General features: G+C 42.9%; 6 protein-coding genes across 11 annotated transcripts; 4 read left to right on the plus strand and 2 right to left on the minus strand.

Moving 5' to 3' along the window:
• Positions 1-573: 573 nt before the first annotated feature.
• Positions 574-2,818, minus strand: LOC115764086 (phosphatidylserine decarboxylase proenzyme, mitochondrial). The gene is made up of 2 exons (XM_030706937.1): positions 2,637-2,818; positions 574-2,546 (listed from the first exon to the last, which is right to left on the minus strand). The coding sequence occupies exon 2, from the start codon at positions 2,186-2,188 to the stop codon at positions 881-883; it is 1,308 nt and encodes a 435-aa protein (XP_030562797.1). The 5' UTR covers positions 2,189-2,546; positions 2,637-2,818; the 3' UTR covers positions 574-880.
• A 62-nt stretch (positions 2,819-2,880) lies between these two features.
• On the plus strand, positions 2,881-4,490 carry LOC115764087 (beclin-1-like protein). The gene is made up of 3 exons (XM_030706938.1): positions 2,881-3,153; positions 3,214-4,261; positions 4,320-4,490. Exons 1-3 carry the CDS (start codon positions 3,039-3,041, stop codon positions 4,423-4,425), a joined length of 1,269 nt encoding a protein of 422 aa, XP_030562798.1. The 5' UTR covers positions 2,881-3,038; the 3' UTR covers positions 4,426-4,490.
• LOC115764088 (replication stress response regulator SDE2) lies at positions 4,443-6,367 on the minus strand. Of its 2 annotated transcripts, XM_030706941.1 has the most exons (3): positions 6,233-6,367; positions 5,201-5,366; positions 4,443-5,144 (listed from the first exon to the last, which is right to left on the minus strand). In XM_030706941.1, the coding sequence occupies exons 2-3, from the start codon at positions 5,297-5,299 to the stop codon at positions 4,494-4,496; spliced, it is 750 nt and encodes a 249-aa protein (XP_030562801.1). In that variant the 5' UTR covers positions 5,300-5,366; positions 6,233-6,367; the 3' UTR covers positions 4,443-4,493. The 2 variants fall into 2 exon arrangements, with proteins under 2 accessions (XP_030562801.1, XP_030562799.1); XM_030706939.1 differs by lacking the exon at positions 6,233-6,367 and having other exon boundaries at positions 5,201-5,493.
• Positions 6,368-7,192: 825 nt separating this feature from the next.
• LOC115764085 (nucleolysin TIAR) lies at positions 7,193-11,188 on the plus strand. 2 transcript variants are annotated; one of them, XM_030706935.1, is made up of 4 exons: positions 7,193-8,407; positions 8,477-9,412; positions 9,477-9,570; positions 10,197-11,188. In XM_030706935.1, exons 1-4 carry the CDS (start codon positions 8,180-8,182, stop codon positions 10,358-10,360), a joined length of 1,422 nt encoding a protein of 473 aa, XP_030562795.1. In that variant the 5' UTR covers positions 7,193-8,179; the 3' UTR covers positions 10,361-11,188. The 2 variants fall into 2 exon arrangements, with proteins under 2 accessions (XP_030562795.1, XP_030562796.1); XM_030706936.1 differs by having other exon boundaries at positions 7,214-8,407; positions 9,480-9,570.
• Positions 11,189-12,677: 1,489 nt separating this feature from the next.
• On the plus strand, positions 12,678-17,200 carry LOC115764144 (nucleolar and coiled-body phosphoprotein 1). Of its 3 annotated transcripts, none has more exons than XM_030707017.1 (2): positions 12,678-12,758; positions 15,018-17,200. In XM_030707017.1, exon 2 carries the CDS (start codon positions 15,062-15,064, stop codon positions 16,709-16,711), a length of 1,650 nt encoding a protein of 549 aa, XP_030562877.1. In that variant the 5' UTR covers positions 12,678-12,758; positions 15,018-15,061; the 3' UTR covers positions 16,712-17,200. The 3 variants fall into 3 exon arrangements, with proteins under 3 accessions (XP_030562877.1, XP_030562880.1, XP_030562879.1); XM_030707020.1 differs by lacking the exon at positions 12,678-12,758 and adding an exon at positions 13,119-13,134; XM_030707019.1 differs by lacking the exon at positions 12,678-12,758 and adding an exon at positions 14,575-14,709.
• A 656-nt stretch (positions 17,201-17,856) lies between these two features.
• LOC115764226 (serine/threonine-protein kinase greatwall) lies at positions 17,857-21,652 on the plus strand. 2 transcript variants are annotated; one of them, XM_030707140.1, is made up of 7 exons: positions 17,857-18,226; positions 18,356-19,180; positions 19,242-19,421; positions 19,491-19,607; positions 20,144-20,319; positions 20,382-21,208; positions 21,269-21,652. In XM_030707140.1, the coding sequence occupies exons 1-7, from the start codon at positions 18,074-18,076 to the stop codon at positions 21,532-21,534; spliced, it is 2,544 nt and encodes an 847-aa protein (XP_030563000.1). In that variant the 5' UTR covers positions 17,857-18,073; the 3' UTR covers positions 21,535-21,652. The 2 variants fall into 2 exon arrangements, with proteins under 2 accessions (XP_030563000.1, XP_030563001.1); XM_030707141.1 differs by lacking the exon at positions 19,491-19,607 and having other exon boundaries at positions 17,859-18,226; positions 21,269-21,650.
• The last annotated feature ends 7 nt before the right edge of the window (positions 21,653-21,659 follow it).

Below are 21,659 nucleotides of genomic sequence, written 5' to 3' on the forward strand. Positions count from 1 at the left end.
AATTAAGATATTGTTGAATAGTTTTTGGGGTAATAATAATTATGCACAAACAAATGTGTTTACTTCTTTTTTAAAAAACAAATCTGATAAGCAAAGAGCATGATTGTATTGCTTAAAATATTGTGGAAAATTTTGGGGCTGTAAATGATATAAATAGTTGTGCGTATATATATATACATGTTTTTATTGCTTAATAGATTGTTTATATCGAATTAGAATAATTTGAGTTTAGCAAAGTCTTATCAGAAACCAAAAGCCCAATTCGCATTAGGATGGCTTTTCCCATGGACCGCCGCCAACGTCTAGGCTGATAACGATTTGTAAATATGTATGTGTGTGTGTCTGTTTGTGTGTGTGTGTGTGCTTCCCAAGAGGAGGCCCAGGTCACGTACGTCATCAAACGGCGCGTGCCCCAAGACTCGATTCGAACTGAATAGAATTGGAATAATCTGAGCGCAACATGTACAAGTAAACAAGGTGGTATCATCAAAAATCTAGACTCTATAGAATTTTGTTTGTTGTCCGACACGACTTACTATATAGTCTAGTAAGCAACTGGGGCCAGACATGAATTCCGGATTTTTTTAATGCGAACTTTATTAGTGAAAATAGGTTTACAAACATGTCTCTTACTACTAATGAAATCGTAAATACAACTAGCTATGAGGGAACGCAGCTTAATCATTGGCAACTAAATACAAATAGGTACATAATGCTTAATAATGCTCTTAATGCTTATACAAAATAGTTAGAACATAGTTCATATTTAAATAACAACGTTTAGCTATTTTATATGCTTGTGCATGTGTGTTAATAGACAGACTTTTTAGGCAAGTGCACAACATACACATAATTATGGCCTCTTTAGAGAATTTGTTTGTTAGTTGCGGTCCGCGATGTGTCCCAGGGATTCGCCGACGCTTATCTTTTGACCAGCTACAATATCGAACTTGAAGTTCTTTGGCGCTTCGAAGAGCAGCACAATGGTGCTGCCCATATTGAACTGTCCGATGAGGTCACCCTTTGAGAACTTTTGACCCGGCTGATCGGGCTGTTTGACATTTAAAAGTAGCTCATCGTATTCGTAGGTGCTCGGCGGATGGGCGCCCACATTAAAGCCCGTCCAGCGATTAGTTTTCAGCTCCGAGTCCATGTAAATCTCTACAGAGCCAACATTGGTGGCACCCACCGCTGTATAGCTAAAGAAACCGTGCTTCCACTTGCCCATGTACAGCACACGCTCATTCAGACAGAACAAGCCTGGCAGCCAGCTGGCCACCTTGGGGCTAACCGATAGCAGTTCGCCGGAAAAATGACGTCTGACCGTCGGCTCCCAAGCGGCGGGCGAATGAAAACGATGATAATCACCCGGCGCCAGATAGATGACGCATTGATACAGCTCCGTGGAACCGTCGCGTTTCCTTTTCAGCGCCTCGGCATAGCTCAATGGCTCATTCGATTGCTCGACCGTCTGCAGCGGTCCCAAGAAATCCTCGATACTATAATTGACGCCCTTCACCTGTTCGATGAGCGAGTCGGAGGCGCGGCCAAAATGCAGCACCTTGCCATCGGCTGGCGAGACCAGAGGCGAATTGGCGTCTATGATCCGCACACCCTCCTTCAACGGGCGTGTAAAGAACTCGGCTAGGCTGGTGTAGTGATTGTAGTCCGGATACAGAGCCTCGTCGATGTTCACCTTAAAAATACTCGAATACCAGCCATAGATGTAGGGACGCAGCGGATTGGGCATGTAACATGCGGCCAGCCAGCCCCAACAGCGGCTCATTATGCGCAACGGCAGCGAGCAATAGACCCTCGACTGGAACTCGGAAGCGGTCCGCTGTGTGCCATCCCGTCCGCAGCGTAACTTGTGCAACTGCCATTCGATGGCACCAAAGACGCACAGGCCCATGGGTGCCCAGCGCAATAGAAAGCCGGTCCAGCGTGAGAGCACATTGCGACGCAACTGTAGCTGCGTCTGTTGTCTGATGCGTTCCGGTTTTGGCTTGGCCGCCGTTGACTCATTGGAGGCGGCATTCGATGGCAATTGTCGAAAGTGCCGGAGCACCGGCCAATTTCCATTTTGTTGCACATGCTTTGGCTGCTGCTGCTGCTGTTCTTGTATTGCCTTCCTGATGTTGCCCGCCTTCAGCAAAAAGCGACCGCGCGGCACAAAATATGAAACCATAATTGCTCAAAGCTCTCGTGTGTGTGTTTTCTCGTTCTTTCTGTGCGCAGCGCCCACAATTGTTGCGACCACGCCGCCGCAGTCGCTGCCGATTACGTATTACGTATTAGCTGTTGTTGTGCGTGCGCTGCTCTCGCTGAGATTCAAAAAGAATGGCACAATGGAAATGAGGTGTGTTGTGAAATGCCCTAAATCACAGCGCTGCTAATTAAATATATAGTTGTCTGAATCTGGAAACATGTGCATATAGCTGCAGCTGCTAGAGTTTATGTCAGCAAATTCGGTTCTGATCAAGTTATGAATGCGCAAGATGCGAGGGCGAAAAATACTTCCGTAATGTAGCACTGCCTGGCGACAACTGAAAGATCAAAATGAACGGATAATGTGTGGAAGATTGCGAATGTGTGTGAAGGCGCCATAATGACTACGTCGCATGTGCTTTGCTCACCAAAACAAACGCTCTCCGCTCCGAGCGACAGTTTCTGCTTGCTTATCAATTGCCTTTGGGTGGGTTAATTCGTGTTGTTTGTAATAATCAACAATCGTTATTCGTTATTCAAGGTTGCCTGGCGTACGCCAAAACTCTTTAGTGGACCAATGTTTGTCGTTTACAAACAGGTTTTTTGTTTTTTATTTCAAGCTATATACGCATTTGTTTTGGCCTCTGTGAGTTGACAATTGTTTTGTCAACCTTTTTATTTTTTTAATACTAACTGCGCCGCAGCTCTTTGCTGCGGGGTGGCAACTCTGCAAGAAGCGCATCGAACAGCTGATTGATGGTGTTTTACTTTAACTTGCAGCAAAATTAAGTTTTATGCACTGATTAGAAAACATACTCAACGGCCAAATCATGAGTGAGGCGGAAAAGCAGCCGGTATCGTTCGCCTGCCAGCGCTGCCTGCAGCCCATTGTGCTGGACGAGCATCTGGAGAAGATTAGCGTACATGCTATGGCTGAACTTTCATGTAGGACACAGTTAAAAAAAATTATACAAATATTTACTTACGTATGAGGTTTGTTTTCAGTGCCCATCTATGGTGGCAATGTGAACACTATCGATCCGCAGGATGCCAACAGCTTTGACCACTTTGTGCCGCCTTTCAGGCTGACTGACTCCATCAATGGCACGGGATTCACACTGGTATCGGACGGGCGTGATAGCAAGAAACTGAGCTCTGCATTCAAGCTGAAAGCAGAGCTCTTCGATTGTTTGTCCTCGAACTCGGAGATAGATCATCCGCTGTGCGAGGAGTGCGCCGATTCCATGCTGGAGATCATGGACCGAGAGCTGCGCATAGCTGAAGAAGAGTGGCATATTTACAAAACTTATCTCAACGAACTGGAACAGCAGCAGGAAGGGCCAAATGTGGAGGCCCTAGATAAGGAACTGGAGGAACTCAAGCAAAGCGAGCAGCAACTACTGACCGCACTGGCGAACCTAAAGGCCGAGGAAAAAAACTTAAATGATGCCATAAAGCAAGAAGAAGTGGAGAAGGAAAAGCTGCATGAGCAGGAGGAGAGCTACTGGCGCGAGTACACAAAGCATCGTCGCGAGCTGATGCTAACGGAAGACGACAAACGCAGCCTGGAATGCCAGATAGCCTACTCAAAGCAACAGCTGGATAAGCTGCGGGACACCAACATATTTAACATAACATTTCATATCTGGCATGCCGGACACTTTGGTACAATCAACAATTTTCGACTGGGACGCCTGCCGTCTGTCTCCGTCGACTGGTCAGAGATCAACGCCGCCTGGGGACAGACGGTGCTGCTTCTTTCAGCATTGTCGCGGAAAATTGGCTTGACGTTTGAGCGCTACCGCGTTGTTCCGTTCGGAAATCATTCCTATGTCGAGGTGCTAGGCGACAATCGCGAGCTGCCGCTCTATGGCAGCGGTGGCTTTAAATTCTTTTGGGACACAAAATTTGATGCGGCCATGGTGGCATTTCTGGACTGCTTGACGCAGTTTCAAATGGAGGTGGAGAAGCGCGACACCGAATTCCTATTGCCGTATAAAATGGAGAAGGGCAAAATAATTGATCCTTCCACAAACAATTCCTACTCCATCAAGTGAGTGATCTAGCTGCATTTACCAATAATGAATTTACATTTTTATCTGTCGTTTTAGAATACAATTCAATTCCGAAGAACAATGGACGAAAGCTTTAAAGTTCATGCTAACGAATCTGAAATGGGGTCTGGCCTGGGTCTCATCCCAGTTCGTCACGCAATAAAATTGTGGATTTTGTCATTATTTTAATTATATTATACAAATTACTGCTTAGAATTACAAATAAATTCCTTAACATTTAACTGCCCTCTTTGTATCAGCTTCCACTTCGCTGTCGTCGGTGTCGGAATCGCTGCCGGAAATTGCATCATCAATCCAAAGCGCGCCCTTGTTCTTTTTTGCGGCCGTTGTTTTGCTGCCGGCGTCGCCTTTCCGTTTGGAACCAACTGTCACATTGGTGCTGGATGAAGCTGGGACATCTTTGGTTGCTGCGACAGCCCCTGTTTCAGTCAGCTTAGCTTCCTCGGCCTGTTTTAGGCCCTCCTCGAATGCATCATTCACCTTTTCGGTCAATTTGGCTCTGGCCTCCTCGTATTCGTCGTCTTTGAACTCGTGTTTGGGCACCGCCAGCAATTTCGCTATTTTGCGTTTCTTACGCTCCTCAGCTTCCCGTTCACGCTCGCCTTGCTTTTCCAGCCATGCCCGGACACGTTTCTCTTCGTTTATGTCGCGTAAGCGACGTCCACTCAAATCACGGCAAGCCTCTCGGTTTGTGGTCTTCTCGATTTGGGCGCCAATGGCCCGCAGCATAGAGCCGAATCCACCCTTACCGCCCACCTGGCGGAGGATGCAATGGATGCTCTCAATCTCATGTTGTCCATCAATGTCTTCATTTAAACGTTTGCCATTGCACGTGAGATAATAATCTTCAGATTGCAAATTCTATGGAAGGTGTTGACATTAATTTTTGGAAATTGACAAATATTTGAAGTACTTACTGTTGTTTCCTCGATGTGAGTGCATATTTGTTTAAAATTTAAACCGTTTGTCTTGACGGCAATTAACTGTTTATTGTTTAAGAAAATATTAATCAGCATTTTGTGAATTTTCTTTTCTTCTGTTGTTTCTCTTAGCTATTCTGCTTTGTGCAGCTACTTCAGCCCCCTGAGCGAGCGTTAGAAAGAGAAAGCGATGATGCAAGCGTTTATCAGACTGCACAGTGTTGCCATATTTTTAAAAGATTGTTAAAATCGTTTTAAATTTGTTAAAACGTTGTTGATTTTAATTGCAAGACACTTGTGATAACTACACATGTTAAAATAAGAAACTATTAGGTCAGAAAGAACAGCGCTTATATTGTTTCTGAACACTTTGTGAAGTTGCCGCCATTGAAACAAGACAATTAAACTGAGTTGGCAGCACTTACTCTACACACAAAGTGCTCATTTAATTAGTTCGCATTTTAGACGACGAAAGGTAAAAATTTGGCGACGCGTTTATAGAACTATTTAACCAATATAACAGCGAAAGAAATTGAAATATATTAAAAACCGGTAGCGGCTGTAAATTACTGACGAATGATATGTGTTAATATAGCGATGATGAAGTGGAATGCGGTAAATTTACAACCGCAGCCACGTCACAGAACGCAATAAAATTAGTGAATTTTGGAAATGAAATCTGAAATTCTAAGCTGAAAGCAATGCCAGCCATGTACAATGCGCAGTGTTCGACGATGGCAGCAGCGGTGGTAGTTGTGTTAATGATAATTCTAGCTTTCCGCATCGGTTTCGGGTAGGAGGGGAGCAAATCGAACAACGCTTAGCATAAAAGATGGCAGCAGAAAAGTGAACAAGATATGTACATACATATGCACATACATACATGCATTTATACATTATGCATACATGCATGTATATGAATATATATATTATTAAAAAAAAAATAAAAAACGTCGCGGACAAAAAATTTTGCCTTGCTTGAGCAAAATCAAAATATTCTAATAAAAAAAAATCGACAGTGTAATTTACATTGGAATGAGTTTCAACGTTCAATTATCAAAAGCAAAATAAGTGGCAACTCATGTGAGAAGCAACCCAAAACGCAAACAAAAAGACAAACGCGACGCCTTCTGGCTTTTCCGCCCGTGTCGCCGCCGTTTCTTTTATTTTAACTGTGACTTTGACAAACGCTTCGTTTCATCGCTGACAAAGTCAAGTTTATGCGGCTTTTAAATTGCAACTAAAATTGGCATTTAAATGCATTTGTTATGCTATTAAATCGATCAAATCCGCTTTAGATATATTAAACTAATGCAACCGTGTGGGTTTTTTTTTTTATGTTGGCCGGTTTCGGTTTTTGCAAATTTTCCTTTCTCCATGTTCTCTTCCATTGTGTATTTTGTTATCGACGGTCATTCATCTCCTAGTTGATTTTCGTTCATTCTTTCTCCCTTTTTTTCTATGCGCGCGCGAGTGTGTTAGTGTGTGTGCGTGAGTTTGTTAATGCTCTATAATTATATATACTTAAAAATATTGCTAATTGAATCGCGAAAGTTGTGTAGTTCAATTTATGAAATACAACTTGTGTTTCTGGCTGCCTGCTGCATTTAAAATGGCCAAACATTAGGTTTTCACATTAGTGCCAATAACTGAAACTTTCGGCCCTCGCTTCACATTCTGTTTTTGAGAGAGTATTCGCATGCGGGTGTTTGTGTGCGTGCGTCTCTCGCTCTCTGTGTGTGTGTGTGTGTGTGTCTGCAATGCTTTTGCTTTACCCGCTGCCTTTGTTTCATATTCGCACTAGCACTCGTACAACATTGTCCATATCAAATGCTCGCCTAATTCCCCATACCTTTAATTCGATCATGTGCTGTTTGCTTGAATTGTGGACTTTAAATAATTAATGTTTTCAAAACACACACACAATAAGTTATAACAGCATATACATATTAACTATTCTTAGCCTTAACTAATGTACATTTTATTGCTTAATATTCGTTCTTGTTGCAGTGATTCCGGTCTTCGACTACGAATCCAATCAATCATCTGGCGAACTTTCACTTCAGCAAGTGTTTTCATATAAATACATACAATTTTGTACCAGAAATGAGCAGAAATTCGGTTGATATACATGCAAGCTATCAACCGCAGCACTGAGATAACATATATATATATATATATATATATATATATATATATTTTCTACAACAAAAACGTTTGGTATAGAGTAATATATAAATTAAGCTCGAGCTCTAATGTACAACTCTCAAGGAGTATGTAGACAACAATAACAACAACAACTAGAGTCAACAACAAGCTAGAGAGCACATCAATATATTCCAAAACACTCCATTAGCGCATAGTTAGAATATATATTAAAGAAATTTATCGAGAACAAACAGCAACAGCAACTGAAACAACAACAGCGAAAGCGAAAGCAATAAACGACGAACCTCAGCGTTAAGCAAAAAGATTTACTATTAAAAAAATATATCTAGAACTATATACACTGATATATTTAAATATAGAGTAGTTATATAGTCCACAATCGGAATCGGAATCGGTATTCAAAATTGTTTTGAACAGAGAGAAGAAGAAATTTATAACAGAAGAAAAAAAAAGAATTAGAAAAGTTTTCGTTGTTTTAGTCATTAACTGAAGTCTTAGTTGTTCAAGTTGAACGATATATATAATATATATATACATTTTGTATATGATTGTGAACGTGCGTGCATTGCATTTTTATATCAAAAACAAAATAGTTAGAAATCGCAGGCATCTAGTTTTTCTGATAACAGTGTTTTTGTATTGATGTGGACATTAGTTGTAGAATAGTTAATACAACGCATCCAAAGGACGACAACAGCAGCAAGAGCAGAAGCAGCACCAGCAGCAGCACCAGCAGCAGCACCAGAAGCAATAGGTAAAACCAAATCAACAGAAAACATCAGGATCAGCAGCTTGCATCTGGCAAACATGGACGAGTCGCAGCCAAAAACATTGTATGTGGGCAATCTGGATGGCTCGGTTTCGGAGGATCTGCTAATCGCGCTGTTTGGCAAAATGGGTCCAGTTAAGAGCTGTAAAATCATACGGGAACCAGGCAATGATCCCTATGCCTTTATCGAATATTCCAATTATCAGGCGGCCAGCACCGCCCTGACGGCCATGAACAAACGTGTTTTTCTCGACAAAGAGATCAAGGTGCGTTTCCTCAAAATATAGTCATAAATATATATTTATATTGACAGCTAAATTTATGCCTACTTGCAGGTCAACTGGGCCACTAGTCCGGGCAATACGCCCAAGACAGACATCAGTTCGCACCATCACATATTTGTAGGAGACCTTAGTCCAGAAATTGAGACGGAGACACTGCGCGAGGCGTTCGCGCCATTTGGCGAGATATCAAACTGTCGCATTGTGCGCGATCCACAGACCATGAAATCGAAGGGCTATGCCTTTGTGTCATTTGTTAAGAAGGCCGAAGCTGAGAATGCCATACAGGCAATGAACGGCCAATGGATTGGTTCACGTTCTATACGCACGAATTGGTCAACGCGCAAATTGCCGCCTCCGCGGGAATCCTCCAAGTCGGGTGGCCAAGGTGGCGGCATGGGTGGCATGGGCGGCGGCGGCGGCGCCGGCAATGGCATTAAGAACCAACGACACACCTTCGAGGAGGTGTACAATCAATCGAGTCCCACAAACACCACCGTTTACTGTGGCGGCTTTCCGCCCAATGTCATCAGCGATGAGCTGATGCATAAGCATTTCATGCAATTTGGCCCCATACAGGATGTACGCGTTTTCAAGGACAAGGGCTTCGCGTTCATCAAATTCGTTTCAAAAGAAGCGGCAGCACGCGCCATAGAACATACGCACAACAGCGAGGTGCACGGCAATCATGTCAAGTGCTTCTGGGGCAAGGAAAACGGTGGCGATAATTCGGCCAACAATGCAGCCGTTGCGGCGGCTGCCTCCGCCAATGTGGCAGCTGTTGCGGCAGCCAATGCAGCCGCTGCTGCGGGTGCTGCCGGCATGCCTGGACAAATGATGACGCAGCAACAGATCGCTGCAGCCACTGGGGCTGCGTTACCCGGCCAAATGATGACACCCCAACAGATAGCTGCTGCCACGGCGGCGGCGCAGGCGCAGTATCCCTATGCGGCAGCATACCAACAAATGGGCTACTGGTACCCACCGGCGGTAAGTAATAACTCCAATGCATTCCAAATTCTATGCTTATCAATCTACCGCTAATCTCTTTCAGCAGAGCTATCCGGCCCAGATGCAAACGCAGTACATGCAGCAGGGCTATTATCCTTACGCCTACGCCACTAGTGCTCAACAAGCGGGAGGCGTTCGTACGTATCATACCAATTACAATACGATCTACTTTTCTTAAATACGTATAGATCTACTTATGCACAGATCAATTATCGATACGTATATACAGACAAATTAGTCCAGGACCTTTATGTACATATCTATTTATTGGAGAAGTTTGCTAATTGGTTTTGTAGTACAGTGCTTGGGCAGGTTGAATATCCAACACGAGAAAGCTTATTTGATAGAATCATCAAGCATCTTGTTGAAGATATAGATTTTTCTTGCGTGTAGAAGCCAATTATTTCTGTTGTCCGAAGTTGAACATATTAACGCATATGTTAGAAGCATAGAAAAGCTCGGAGTTGGGTAAAGGTATCTTAAGAGACAAATATTTTGCTATGAAAACTTTTAGACCTATTGTTTTCCGCAAGGAGTTATTCAAAGCTGATACTAATCAAGAATATATATATTTTATGGGATTGAGCATGTCTTCTAAACGTAAAATATTTCGTGAAATAATTACAATATAGAAATTCGCATGTTATTAAAGAGGGCGCCAGCTATTGGCAATTAAAAGTGCTGCATACATATAGAAAAGATCAGTCTATCGTATTTTATTTAATTTATAATATATTGATGTTTATCGTGTTGTCCTCTGCAGCTGCCGGGTACCGTGTGATGCCGCCAAATATGGCTTGGGGCGTCCCAGGCGCCACTGTGGTGCCAGGCGTGTCTGCTGCTGCCAGCGCGGCTGCTGCCGCAAACGGTTCACTTGCCCCACAGATGATGTACAGCGCTGCGATGCCACAATATCAAACCCAATGAGCGGAGACGTGACGCCTGCTTCGACGCCGTCTGCAATATCCAGACAGCCGCTGCAACCAACGACCACATCCGCATCAGCGTCCGCATCAGCAGCAGCAACAACAACAACAACAACAATTACAACAACAACAGACCAAAAACGTGTTCGAGTCTGAGTCAACAGCAGGCACCGATGACAACAACAACAATAACAACCGAAGCAGCAGAACAAACTGCGACAACTGAATCTTACCTTAATGTTTGAGTTCGAATCGTTTTAGGGCCTAACATTGTGTTGATTTAGTTTGTCTGGCTGTGCGTTAATTTGTCATCAATTGCCTTTTGTTTATGCAGATGTGCAGATATGATGTGCGTTTAGCTAAAGTAAAATGCAGCTGGTCGGAGCAAAGCGTTGAACTAAAAGTTGAATCGTGCGCAGCGAAGCTCTGGGCGACGGGCGGGTAGCTGTAACAATCTAATCCAATCTAAGTACATGTTAAAATAATTTAATAATTTGTAATTTAAGGCAGATATAGGCATATACAAGAAACAAAAACAACAACAACAACAAAACAAGTAACGTTTAAAGAACATCAACAATTGAATAAAATAAAAACAAAAACAAACAAAAACAATCGATCGTGACAAAGCAAATTGTAATTGTGGATTTGCAATTAACGTTTAAATATTGTGCATCTCAACTGAGAAGGCAACACAAATGCAAATTAAACAGGCCGAAAATAAAAGCATAAACAAATTTAGTATTTAAGCGATTGTAAATGCGAGCATATATTCATAATTGCGATATGTGAATTATGTATGTAAAAAGTAAAATAAAGAAACAAAAAAAAAATATATAAAACTGACGAAAGCTCAGATTTGGATGGCTGTCTTATCGATAATTCAAGAAAGCAAGATCGATATTTAAATGGAGAGTATAGGAAAGATTAGATATTTAAAGTCTCTGGCTTTTGTAGTTTTCAAGATCGTCGGATTCGCACAGACGGACCTGGTTAGCTAGACACAGCTCGTCGGGATGAAGATATTTTCTTCCGCCTGTAATCGATCGACAACAAAATTATTTTTTAAAAATTAATATCGATCACTTGATCATCGAAGGGATGAATTTTGATCAATAATACCACCCACAATGCGATCTAATGAATTGTTTTACTTAACTGTATTACCCTAATGGCCTGCGCTTGGCACACCCCATGCAAATGAGAAGATCTGGGAGCTCCAAAGGGAAACGGGTGCATCGCTTACTAAGTATGATTAGGAATTTCAAAGAAGATCGATGCAACGAACTTCGACGATTTTAACCTAATGTATCGATTTGTTATTGTCAATGCATTGTTGATCATCGGACCTGTAGGTCCTAGGGGCTGTATTACCACGCCCCAAGCAAGGCACAGCATCCCCCATTGGTGGGAGGTGAGACTGACCTTAAATCTTCAGCTGGTCTCTACCACCACGTTACTTATCTGGTTTAAAGATTTTTCGGGGGAAGTGTTCTTTGATTGGCTACGATAAAGTATATATAAGTATATAAGGCTCTCATGAGTCAGGAATTTTACTAAATCATTGTAGTTCAGCACGAGGATTGAAAAGAAAGTATATACATGCTTCCTTATACGTTAAGCTATTTAACATCCGTGCTAACAGTGCCAAGTGAGCCGAGTACCGATGCGACTTAAAAAGGACATTGTTCGACAGGCCATCTTCCAATGTAAATTCAAATTTGTATGTGTATAATTTATTTGAATCAAGAAATCTTTCTTCACCACGCCAAATATTAAAATTATAAATATGTACAATTATGTTTTGCGGTTTCACAAATATGTGAGAAAAATAGGGAAGAGCATAATTGCTGAAGCTGGTGAATATATCTTTAAAAACCTTATTTTTCCATTCAAATAAAATTATATGTTGAATTCATCTCAAAGACAAGAGTTTTAAAATAACGTTTGATTTAAATATAAGTATCGAGATCGAAGCCGTCGATCACACAGCTCTTAAACTGTTATATGGAATAAATTACTCGGTGGCACTGTTAAACTTCTTTTATTTCTTAATTACTTAAGTCTAGAGGTAATATATTAACTTTCCGTCACTAAAAATCGGTTGTACAAGCAAAAGGAACATAGATTTGTCCGAAAACCAGAATAATTTGGATCTTTATCACCTACGGTCCAAAAACTAAAAATGTAGTCTACGGTAATTGAACAAACAAAATTACCTTTTGGTTTTGTACTCGGGAAATTTGTATTTGTCTATTTATGAAGTGCGGTCACACTGTTTTTCGTCGCGCGTTAGTTTTTTAATTTTTTCACTGGCGTCGGTAGCATTTTTGGTCTCGCCCCGATTTTAGGGGCTTATTCATTTTAAAAATAATTTGCTGTGTTTTAAAAAGAAAAAGGTTTGTTTTATTTTTGCATATGCCTATATATACATGTATGTATGTATATTTCCAAACAAGTGTAGCTGTCAATTATTTATTTTGTGTTGTGGTAGGATTCGAGTCTGGTGTAGACAAAGCATGCACAGTTGCCGGGCTTCAATTGCAGATAATAAAAGACTGCGAATTCGGTGAAATATACAGAGTAGTAATATGAAACTTTGAAAAATGTGTGTGATCGATATGTTTACAAAAATGCTCGCGTACATATGCCCAAGTCTAAATAGAATGTGTGTATGTACTTATTTTTTTATCATTTGTCGCTGCAGCTTCCGCCATTTTTAAAATAAACCCCGTCAATTGAGCCTGTCTGGTACAGTGGTGGCAAAGCATTAAGGTAAAGGGCACAACGCTGAATGCCTTTCTAATTTTGAAGAATTATCAGCAATTCATTCGATTCTTATCTATAAACTACGATTTTATATGAATATTTAATTGTAAGGTTCAAGAAAAGAAAGAAATACGGTTAAATATCAACTGGCGCAGACAGTGCTCAATATTTTGGCGCGCGCTGTAACCCGCCTTTTTATCTATGTATGTATGTACATGGTTGTATATGCAACATAAGTATGTGTGCCTTTGTTGCAGCAGGGAAAAGTACTTTGCATTTTATGTTTATTTTTATTTTACGCATCAAGTAATTTATAACGCGTACTTTGTACTGGCAATGTAAACATCAAAACTAATTTTCAAAATACATACATTCATATGTATACACCCGCTATGCTCGCCGCTGTGTCGCACCTACATACATACATACTCAGAATATTGCCTGTGTTTGGTTTATTAAAGTGCTGCAAAACAAAAAAAAAAAGAATACAGTGACGGCGCGAGGGCTTGGCGCATAACTATATACATGTGAATGCATGTGTGTATGTATTTTAATGCGCGTTTGCTTGTGTGTTTATTGTCGTTTGCTGCAGCATCGTGTGCATGTGTGTGTGTGTATGTTTGTGTCTGCAAATTTTCTCTCTTTCTCCGTTTTACTTTTCGCGTTGTTGCCTCCTGCACTTTCTAAAAGAAAACTGCAACACACTTTGCTGCTCCCATGAAACGACTCTTCCTCCATTCCCGCAATTGTACTTGTTTTTTTTTTCGTTGCATCTTAGCCACCCTCTGACCGGTATTTGTTGAGGTATTTGCGCTGTTTTGAAAACTATTCATGCAGTGTGCGCAAACCAGAATTACAGTAAGCACTCGATAAATGAAACTAAAAGTTGATTGCGCATTTTAAAAAGGCTTAAGATTTGTATTAGCTAAAAAATTATTTAAAAAATAGTATTATAAACAAAATACGTTCTTCATAGGTTTGCAAACAATATACAAATAAATTACTACAAAAACTTCCACTTAGCTTCAAGTTGGCTTTATCGATTGTGTACTGTATGCTTGTGCCAGCCCTTTGTTCATTTACCGGAAGCCAGTTAAGAATTTGTGGGGGAGCAAGACTTATTAAAGTGGAACGATTTCTTCTGTTGGAGCATTGACACATTAATTGATCCCGAAATTATTGCATGCTATCAGATCGCAGCAGTTACGATCCCGATATATACTATATTGTCAGGCTACTGGCCATTCCCGATAATCATTTACGACATACAGATGTTGTCCATAAAACGATTTGTGCCGCAGCTGTCCGCGGCAGGTAGCAAATCAGCTCCTGCTGCTGCTTTATCTACCTTCCTGTCTACCTGAAACCCTAACTGCGACTACTTAAACACTGTGCAACAACTTTTGCCAGCCATTACAAAAAGTCGACTTTAAACTGTCAACACGTGTGTAAAAAATAAAAAAATATAAGAACGCTAAGCGTCTAAGATTAACGTCAGAAAATATAGATACAGCGAAACACGAAACTGCATCTGTGATTGATAATTGCCAAGCAACACAAAGAACAACAACTGCAACTGTGGTAAGTGGGGCAAGAGGCGAGGCAAAGCCAGTTCTCGCAAGGAATGCGACAGCATTGTTGGGTGCAACCACAAATACGACGTAAACAAACCGCATCGCTTTGCTCTTGAATAAAATATGAAGCGTGTTTGGTTATCTTTCGTTTTCGATTCACTTGAAGTGTGCAAAAGAATTCAGCTGAGGGCTGATCATTTCTCGGGCCTAGTTAAAGCGCTTAACAAAATGTAAAAGTAATGTAGTTTCTGGTAGAAGTTGTTGATTTGAAGCGTCTGTTTTAACCGTATGTTCATTTTATTTCATATCTTCCAGAATCTTCGTGCAATACGAATTAGTACAAAGTAGACGACGATCCAATGCTAAGCAAAATGGCACAACCGAATAATGTAGGAGGAGGTGGCGGCGCTTCAGCTTCTGGCGGGCGGCGCGTGCCGATGTCGTTGACCGGAGCAGGCGCTGGTGGCACCACAGTCTCGCGGCTGCAGCAATCCAATGGACGCTCCAACAGTCCGCAGAACAGCAATATGAGCAAGAAAAACGAGTCGAATATCTCTATGGGTCCATTTGTAGCTCTCAAGAAGTCGAGCGTTACCCAACAGCGATCCCCCAGCACCTCCTCCACGGCCTCAACCTCCTCGTCTTCTTCCTCTGCTCCGAAAGATGATGAGAAGAAGGGCCAAAATGGCATTAACAAATCCACAAATAGCAATCAAAATGGCAGCTCAAACACTCAAGCTGTGAGGGAGCAACAGAAGCCCAAGGAGAAACAGTCCGAAAAGAAGGAGCCGGTCAAACCCGAAGTCAAAGATGAAGCCGCCAAGCCAGTCAAACCCGAGACAAAACCAACAGCGCCGCCATCTGCCGAAGCCAAGATTGAGGTAGCCACCGCCGCAGCCAAGAAGATCGAAGCTGCCGCAACCAAGAAGGTTGAACCGGCCGCTGTCGAGGTCATTGATTTGGATAACGAGCCCGAAGTTGCGGCAGTGTCCAACACACCGACTTCAGAGCGCAAATCCTCGCGCAGGGTGGCGGCGGCGGCAACCAGCCAGCAGAAGTCGCCCAGCAAGCCACAGCAAAGCGATTCGCCAAGTTCGAAAAAGCAGCCGGAGGAAGCAGAGCAAAAACCAGAAGCTGTAGAAGATGTTGAAATGGAACCACTTACAGTGGATGCCTCGCCCATACGGCATCACGTGGCGAGCACACAGCCCACGGCCACTTCCACGCCCGGACGCAATCTTTTCGGTTTCCGCAGCAGCAGCAAGCCGACCAACGAGGTGGAGCTGGCCGCACAGCCATCCAGCTCGCCGGCAACTGCACCGGCACGCAGCTTTGCCCAAATAAGCGGCCGGCGTAGTATACGCCCGACAGCCACACTTACGCCCGGCAAGCTGGGCAGTTATAGATGCGTTAACAGTGACCTGGACACCTCCAGCTGCACCAACACAAGCATGAATGCGACCGTGGGCTCCGAGATACCAAACAGCTCTTCGTTCTCGTTCTCGTTCTTTGGACGTGGACGCAAGCGTGAGCGCACACCCCCACCGCTAACTGGCAGCCAGTCGGCCAATGATCTCGCCCAGGATGTTGAAATGTCGCCGCCGAAGCGTGCACGCTTCGATCTATTCAGCCTGAACCTGGCATCACCATTCACAATGCTGCGGTCGCGGTTTTCCAAAACTACCATCAGCACACCGTCTACGCGCCAGCGCCACGACCAGACGCCGCCAGCTGGCGATGATGATGAAGTTGGTGGGGTGCAAAATGTGTCGGGCACTATTAACCAGGAGGAGGAGCAGCAGCAGCTAAACAAATCGTCGGGCAGCGATGAGGTAACTGTGGGACAGGAAGCTGGCCTGGAGACACCCAAGAAAAGCGGCACGCCAGTTAAGGATGTGGTGCCGAATGAGAATGTTGAGGGCGAAGGCGTGGATGCTGTGGCCAATTCGGCTGCCGACGTGCCCGTAGAGGGCGAGGGTGCCAATAGATCCCGCTGCGCCATAATGTGAGCGATTCACTTACGCTAAGTTCAAATCCCAAGACCCAACCCAACATCTACCCGTTAGCTTTGGCATTAAAGATGAGTGTCATTCATTGTTGTAACGTTGTAGTGACAATTTTTGTTCTTGCAATGTTGCATGTTTAGAGTAAGCATCTAAATTGGGCAAAAACCAAATCCGTGCAGCAGTGCTGGCTGCTCCTCTTCCAGCTTGTGGAAGTTGTTAGTTACGCGATATGCACATGAACAGCCTTTTAATGATTTCTTGCTGCATAGCTGTGCTTCGGCGTCCGGCGTGGACGCAAGGCTCAGCTATGCACTGACAAATCTGTCTATCTCCCCAACTAAATGATATCAGTAGGATATAAGGTACAAAAAGAAAAAATAATAGGCACATTAAAATTTATCATACATAAGACATATGTAGCTATAGCTGTACAAGAACTATAAGATTTGTGTATCTTCATTTTATTTGTGACCATGATTTGTATTAGTATATAAAAAAAAAACACACAAAAAGAATATGTAAAAATTCAAATATTTTAAAAATAAAGATCACTTTAATAAGCGCTTGTTTCTTTTTGGACTTGAACCCGTGACAAGGTCTAAATTGTCATATGTTCTTACAACTCGCATATTAGAAAATGTCAAGGCAGAAGATGTGCGTAAATGGAAAATAAATAAGATTTGCGAATCATAAGAATGGCTTTCATTTAGGAGACTACGGCGTAGAAGTAATATTCTAGCGCTTAGAAAAAGTCATCAAATAGAATTGAGCAGAGTTTGCGCGGGCTTTCTTCAAATGTACTTGTTTTGAAAATAATCGAAGCAATCATCGACTAATCGATAAGTTTCATGCGCCTTGATTAATCGTTATTTTGACTACTGTTCTTCGCAAAGGTTTTCTTTTGCGTCTGCAACTATTACAAAATTGTTCTTTAGGAAAGTAAACATTATAAATGTGTTTTGTACACCATACAGAATAATATACCAACCCTGCTCCAATGTTTCTTTAAAGGTAATTATTTAAATCCGGTTATAGTAGATGCATACCGTCTATACATTTGAATATCAACGTGTCTGCATAGGACTGTCAACTTGTTCCGAAAATGCAACCCTGTAAATAAACAATTATTGAACACTATGATAAAGAAAAAAGTCGACGCGCTGTTTAAATTGTTGCTTTGAAAACTTCGTAATAACTTAAATTAATGCTATTTAAATCTATGAATTTAAATTGTATTGTGAACGTACATTAATTAAATATGCAGATGTCTAGGCAATACTAACAAGGGTTGTCCAAAATAACTTTACGCGCGAAAGATATCCGGCGAAGCAGAAAAGTGAAGATAATCAAGAATTAGAGGATAACATGGAACACGCTGATCCGTCGGCATCGCAAATCGAGGTGCAAATTGACTACAAAACGCCAAAGAAAACTAGCTCCACTTTCGAGCACGAGGAGCTGTTGAAGAAAATTAATATATTAACTACTAAACCGGAGAATCACTCGCATAATGCAAAGGTAAATGTGTGATTACAGTTACAGCACACCCACACATTCAGGACGCACACAGTGGACATAAGCGTGCCGTTATTTGACACACACACACATGTATATACACCATATTTATTTACGTTTCTGTCGCTGCAGCTGCCCACCATTAGGGATTTCGTTATTATCAAGCCCATCAGCCGTGGCGCATTTGGCAAGGTGTTCCTCGGCTATAAGAACAACGATGCGAATAAACTGTTTGCCATCAAGGTGATGCGCAAGTCGGAGATGATCAACAAGAACATGGTCTCCCAGGTGATAACCGAACGCAACGCTTTGGCCCTGTCGCGTTCACCGTTCTGTGTGAATCTCTTTTACTCGCTGCAATCGATGTCTTCCGTTTATCTGGTTATGGAGTACATGGTGGGCGGCGATCTCAAATCGCTGCTGGCCATGTATGGCTACTTTGACGAGGCGACGGCTCGCTTTTACGTGGCCGAGATGGTCATGGCCTTGCAATATCTGCACCAGCATGGCATTGTGCATCGCGACATCAAGCCGGACAACATGCTGCTGTCGGCCAGCGGCCATGTGAAGCTGACCGACTTTGGTCTGAGCAAAATTGAATTGCGTCGAGACCTGGAGATATCCGATCTCATCAACTGCTCGCCCAATCTCAATGCGCGTACGCCGGGCCAGCTTTTATCGCTCACCTCACACTTATCCTTTGGCTCAGAGAAGAAGTTTCAGGACAACGGCGTTGTAGGCTGTGCCTTGATGACGGTCACAGGCACGGGCACCTCGCACCTAATGCAGGCTATGAACAAGCACAGCCACATCATGGAGTCCTCGGACAGCGAGGCAGACACATCGCTCAATGATGCGGAAAAGACGAGCGATAGCAAAATCTCTGGCGTTTCACCCTTCTTTTCTGCCGAGGAGGTTAACATCTCCATAACGCACACTTGCAACACGAACAATAATGTAAATACACAAGATATTTATTTATATATATATATGTAATATAAATTCCGTTGGTTTGCAGCTTCTGGACAGCAGCTCGTCTTCCTATCACACCTGCACGTCGGCGGACATCAGCAAGTGCTCGCCGCCTCTGGAGGCAGCAGCCGCGGGCGGGGCTCCGGCAACAACAAAGCGACGCGTCGAATTCATTTTGGATAGCGTCAGTAAAGATGCCAGTGCTAGTGCACGTGCCAAGTGCCAGGTGAGTGTCAGACACTGGGCGTACCCAGCTGCCCCCGTTAAATATGCATATGCTTCATTCACCCAAAAGGGCTGCAAATTTGCCGAACAGGACAAGAACGGCGATGGTAAAGATGTTGTCAAGTTGGAAAATGCGAACGAAGCTTCGTTTGAGTTTTCCATGGTACGCAGGCGTTCGCTCGACGAGGTGCGTTGTATCCTGTGTGTGTGTGTGTGTCACTAGTTTCTTTCTTTGTGTGTGGCCATGTCGTTATTGTTGTTCTTGTAGTTCCAGGGATTGTGCCTATTGTCATTGCAATAGGTTAAAATATTGAAATGATAACAGCTTAGGCTGAAACCACAAATGTTTGTAGGTTCAACCCACGTATTTTTACTCCGCTTCAATTCCATTTCTTGCCTAAATCCAAGAACTTTTTCGTTAAAGATATAGAACTCATATAAAAGTTCTGCATTCTTATATTAAGCGCACACAAAATTCCATTTTCAAATTCACAAATAAAGTTGGGATAAATAATAAGTATATGATATAGACCAACCTAAACATTTAACAGATCAACAAAGCTTTTGTAAGAAATAAAAAATCAATTAACTAATTAAAATAATGAAAAAGATCAGGAACTGAACAGGGTATAACTATGATATTTAGAGGATTGTCTCTCACAATTTTCCACTTAATAACAATTTTGCGCCTTAAAATATTGACATTGAATTCGTATTAAACAGCGCAACCGCAATTCGAAGCTCCAGGAGGACTCGGGCGTGTCCAGTCGAAAAGGTGACGATAACTCTAGCTGTCATCTGAATTTGAATTGTGAGAGTACCGCCTCCTCCATAGAGAAGAACCCAGATAATCTCAGTCAGTCAAAGGAAGAATACAGCTGCTCCGATTACTCGCCCAGGTTAATCATTCATACAGCAATTCATTGCCATGAAACGCATTCAATTCAGCTTCTAATTTCAGCTATAATATGACAAATAACGCCAATGAGCTAAGTGGCATACGCATGAATTCGCCTTTCCGTAACAACTCCAAGCACTTTAAGCGACCTGATTTTCTGCGTGGCATGAAGCGCAAAATAAACCTGGTCAATCGCTCGGATAACATGTCAAGCATGGAGGTAGATGCTTCCAGCAATGCCAGTACAAGCACTGGCCTGACCCAAGAGATCGAGATTCTTAACATTGGCAGCAGTACGCCCAAAAAGCGCAAGGCGCGCTCCTCGCCCATACGTGGTGTGCTCAAGGTGCGTTCTCTGTCGGATGATGACTTGCCCATGCAGCATCTGCTGGGCTCTGAGGCCAGCGTGGCCAATGTGGTCTTCTCGACGCCCGTGTCCTCACAGAAGCTGCCGCGTCGTGATGGAGGCCTGTTGGGCAAATTAAAGGCTACACGATTTGCCCTGCCACTTTCCATTGAAAATAAAAAGCTTGAGCACGCGGCCGTGGAGAAGCTATCCGGTGCTCAGTACCATCTAAAGCTGGCCGATGATCCAACAATGTCGCCTATAAATCATGGCGGCAGCATTGCTCCCAAGACGCCCAAAAATACCATAAACGTAAATACACCATTTCGTACGCCCAAATCGGTGCGACGCGGCGCTCGCGTATCTAACGAACGCATCCTTGGTACACCCGACTATTTGGCGCCGGAGCTGCTGCTCAAACAGGGTCATGGACCGGCCGTTGACTGGTGGGCGCTGGGCGTGTGCTTCTACGAGTTCATGACTGGCATACCGCCCTTCAACGACGAAACGCCCCAGAAAGTATTTGACAACATTCTCAATAAGAGTAAGTACAAGTTGATGTGCTTCATTAAGCTCCAATTAAGTTAATTAATCCGTGTTGCAGACATTGAATGGCCTGAAGGGGATGAGGCTTTGTCGGCTGATGCCATGGAGGCTGTGGAGCTGATGTTGACCATGGAGCCCGCGGAGCGCCCAGCTGCCAAAGAGGTGCAGCAAATGCGTCACTTTGCCGGCATTGATTGGGAGAACATCGGGCATATGGAGCCACCATTTGTTCCAACGCCGGATAATCCAACGGACACCGGTTACTTTGATGCGCGCAATAATCTGCAACATCTGCAGTTATCCAACTTTGCGCTGGATGACTAAAGGATTTCCTCTGTCCAAGCCGTACGACTAGTTGTATAAGTTATAAGTGTTATTTATATAGTTTATGTAGCAATTTGTGCTTGTGAGTTTTATTTTTATATATATATATATTTGATTGTTATCTT

The sequence above is a fragment of the Drosophila novamexicana genome, unplaced genomic scaffold, assembly GCF_003285875.2.
Source record: "Drosophila novamexicana strain 15010-1031.04,08,12 unplaced genomic scaffold, DnovRS2.1 tig00000817-arrow-arrow-pilon, whole genome shotgun sequence".
Lineage (NCBI taxonomy): Eukaryota > Metazoa > Arthropoda > Insecta > Diptera > Drosophilidae > Drosophila > Drosophila novamexicana.

Bases quoted from the DNA above. Each gene is read 5' to 3' on its own strand.
- LOC115764086 (XM_030706937.1), bottom strand. From the start codon at position 2,188: ATGGTTTCATATTTTGTGCCGCGCGGTCGCTTTTTGCTGAAGGCGGGC.
- LOC115764087 (XM_030706938.1), top strand. From the start codon at position 3,039: ATGAGTGAGGCGGAAAAGCAGCCGGTATCGTTCGCCTGCCAGCGCTGC. The intron at 3,154-3,213 runs GTAGGACACAGT...GTTTGTTTTCAG, and splicing joins TGCTATGGCTGAACTTTCAT to TGCCCATCTATGGTGGCAAT. The intron at 4,262-4,319 runs GTGAGTGATCTA...CTGTCGTTTTAG, and splicing joins AACAATTCCTACTCCATCAA to AATACAATTCAATTCCGAAG.
- LOC115764088 (XM_030706941.1), bottom strand. From the start codon at position 5,299: ATGCTGATTAATATTTTCTTAAACAATAAACAGTTAATTGCCGTCAAG. The intron at 5,145-5,200 runs GTAAGTACTTCA...CACCTTCCATAG, and splicing joins CTCACATCGAGGAAACAACA to AATTTGCAATCTGAAGATTA.
- LOC115764085 (XM_030706935.1), top strand. From the start codon at position 8,180: ATGGACGAGTCGCAGCCAAAAACATTGTATGTGGGCAATCTGGATGGC. The intron at 8,408-8,476 runs GTGCGTTTCCTC...GCCTACTTGCAG, and splicing joins TTCTCGACAAAGAGATCAAG to GTCAACTGGGCCACTAGTCC. The intron at 9,571-10,196 runs GTACGTATCATA...TGTCCTCTGCAG, and splicing joins TCAACAAGCGGGAGGCGTTC to CTGCCGGGTACCGTGTGATG.
- LOC115764144 (XM_030707017.1), top strand. From the start codon at position 15,062: ATGCTAAGCAAAATGGCACAACCGAATAATGTAGGAGGAGGTGGCGGC.
- LOC115764226 (XM_030707140.1), top strand. From the start codon at position 18,074: ATGGAACACGCTGATCCGTCGGCATCGCAAATCGAGGTGCAAATTGAC. The intron at 19,422-19,490 runs GTGAGTGTCAGA...TTCACCCAAAAG, and splicing joins GTGCACGTGCCAAGTGCCAG to GGCTGCAAATTTGCCGAACA. The intron at 21,209-21,268 runs GTAAGTACAAGT...TCCGTGTTGCAG, and splicing joins TGACAACATTCTCAATAAGA to ACATTGAATGGCCTGAAGGG.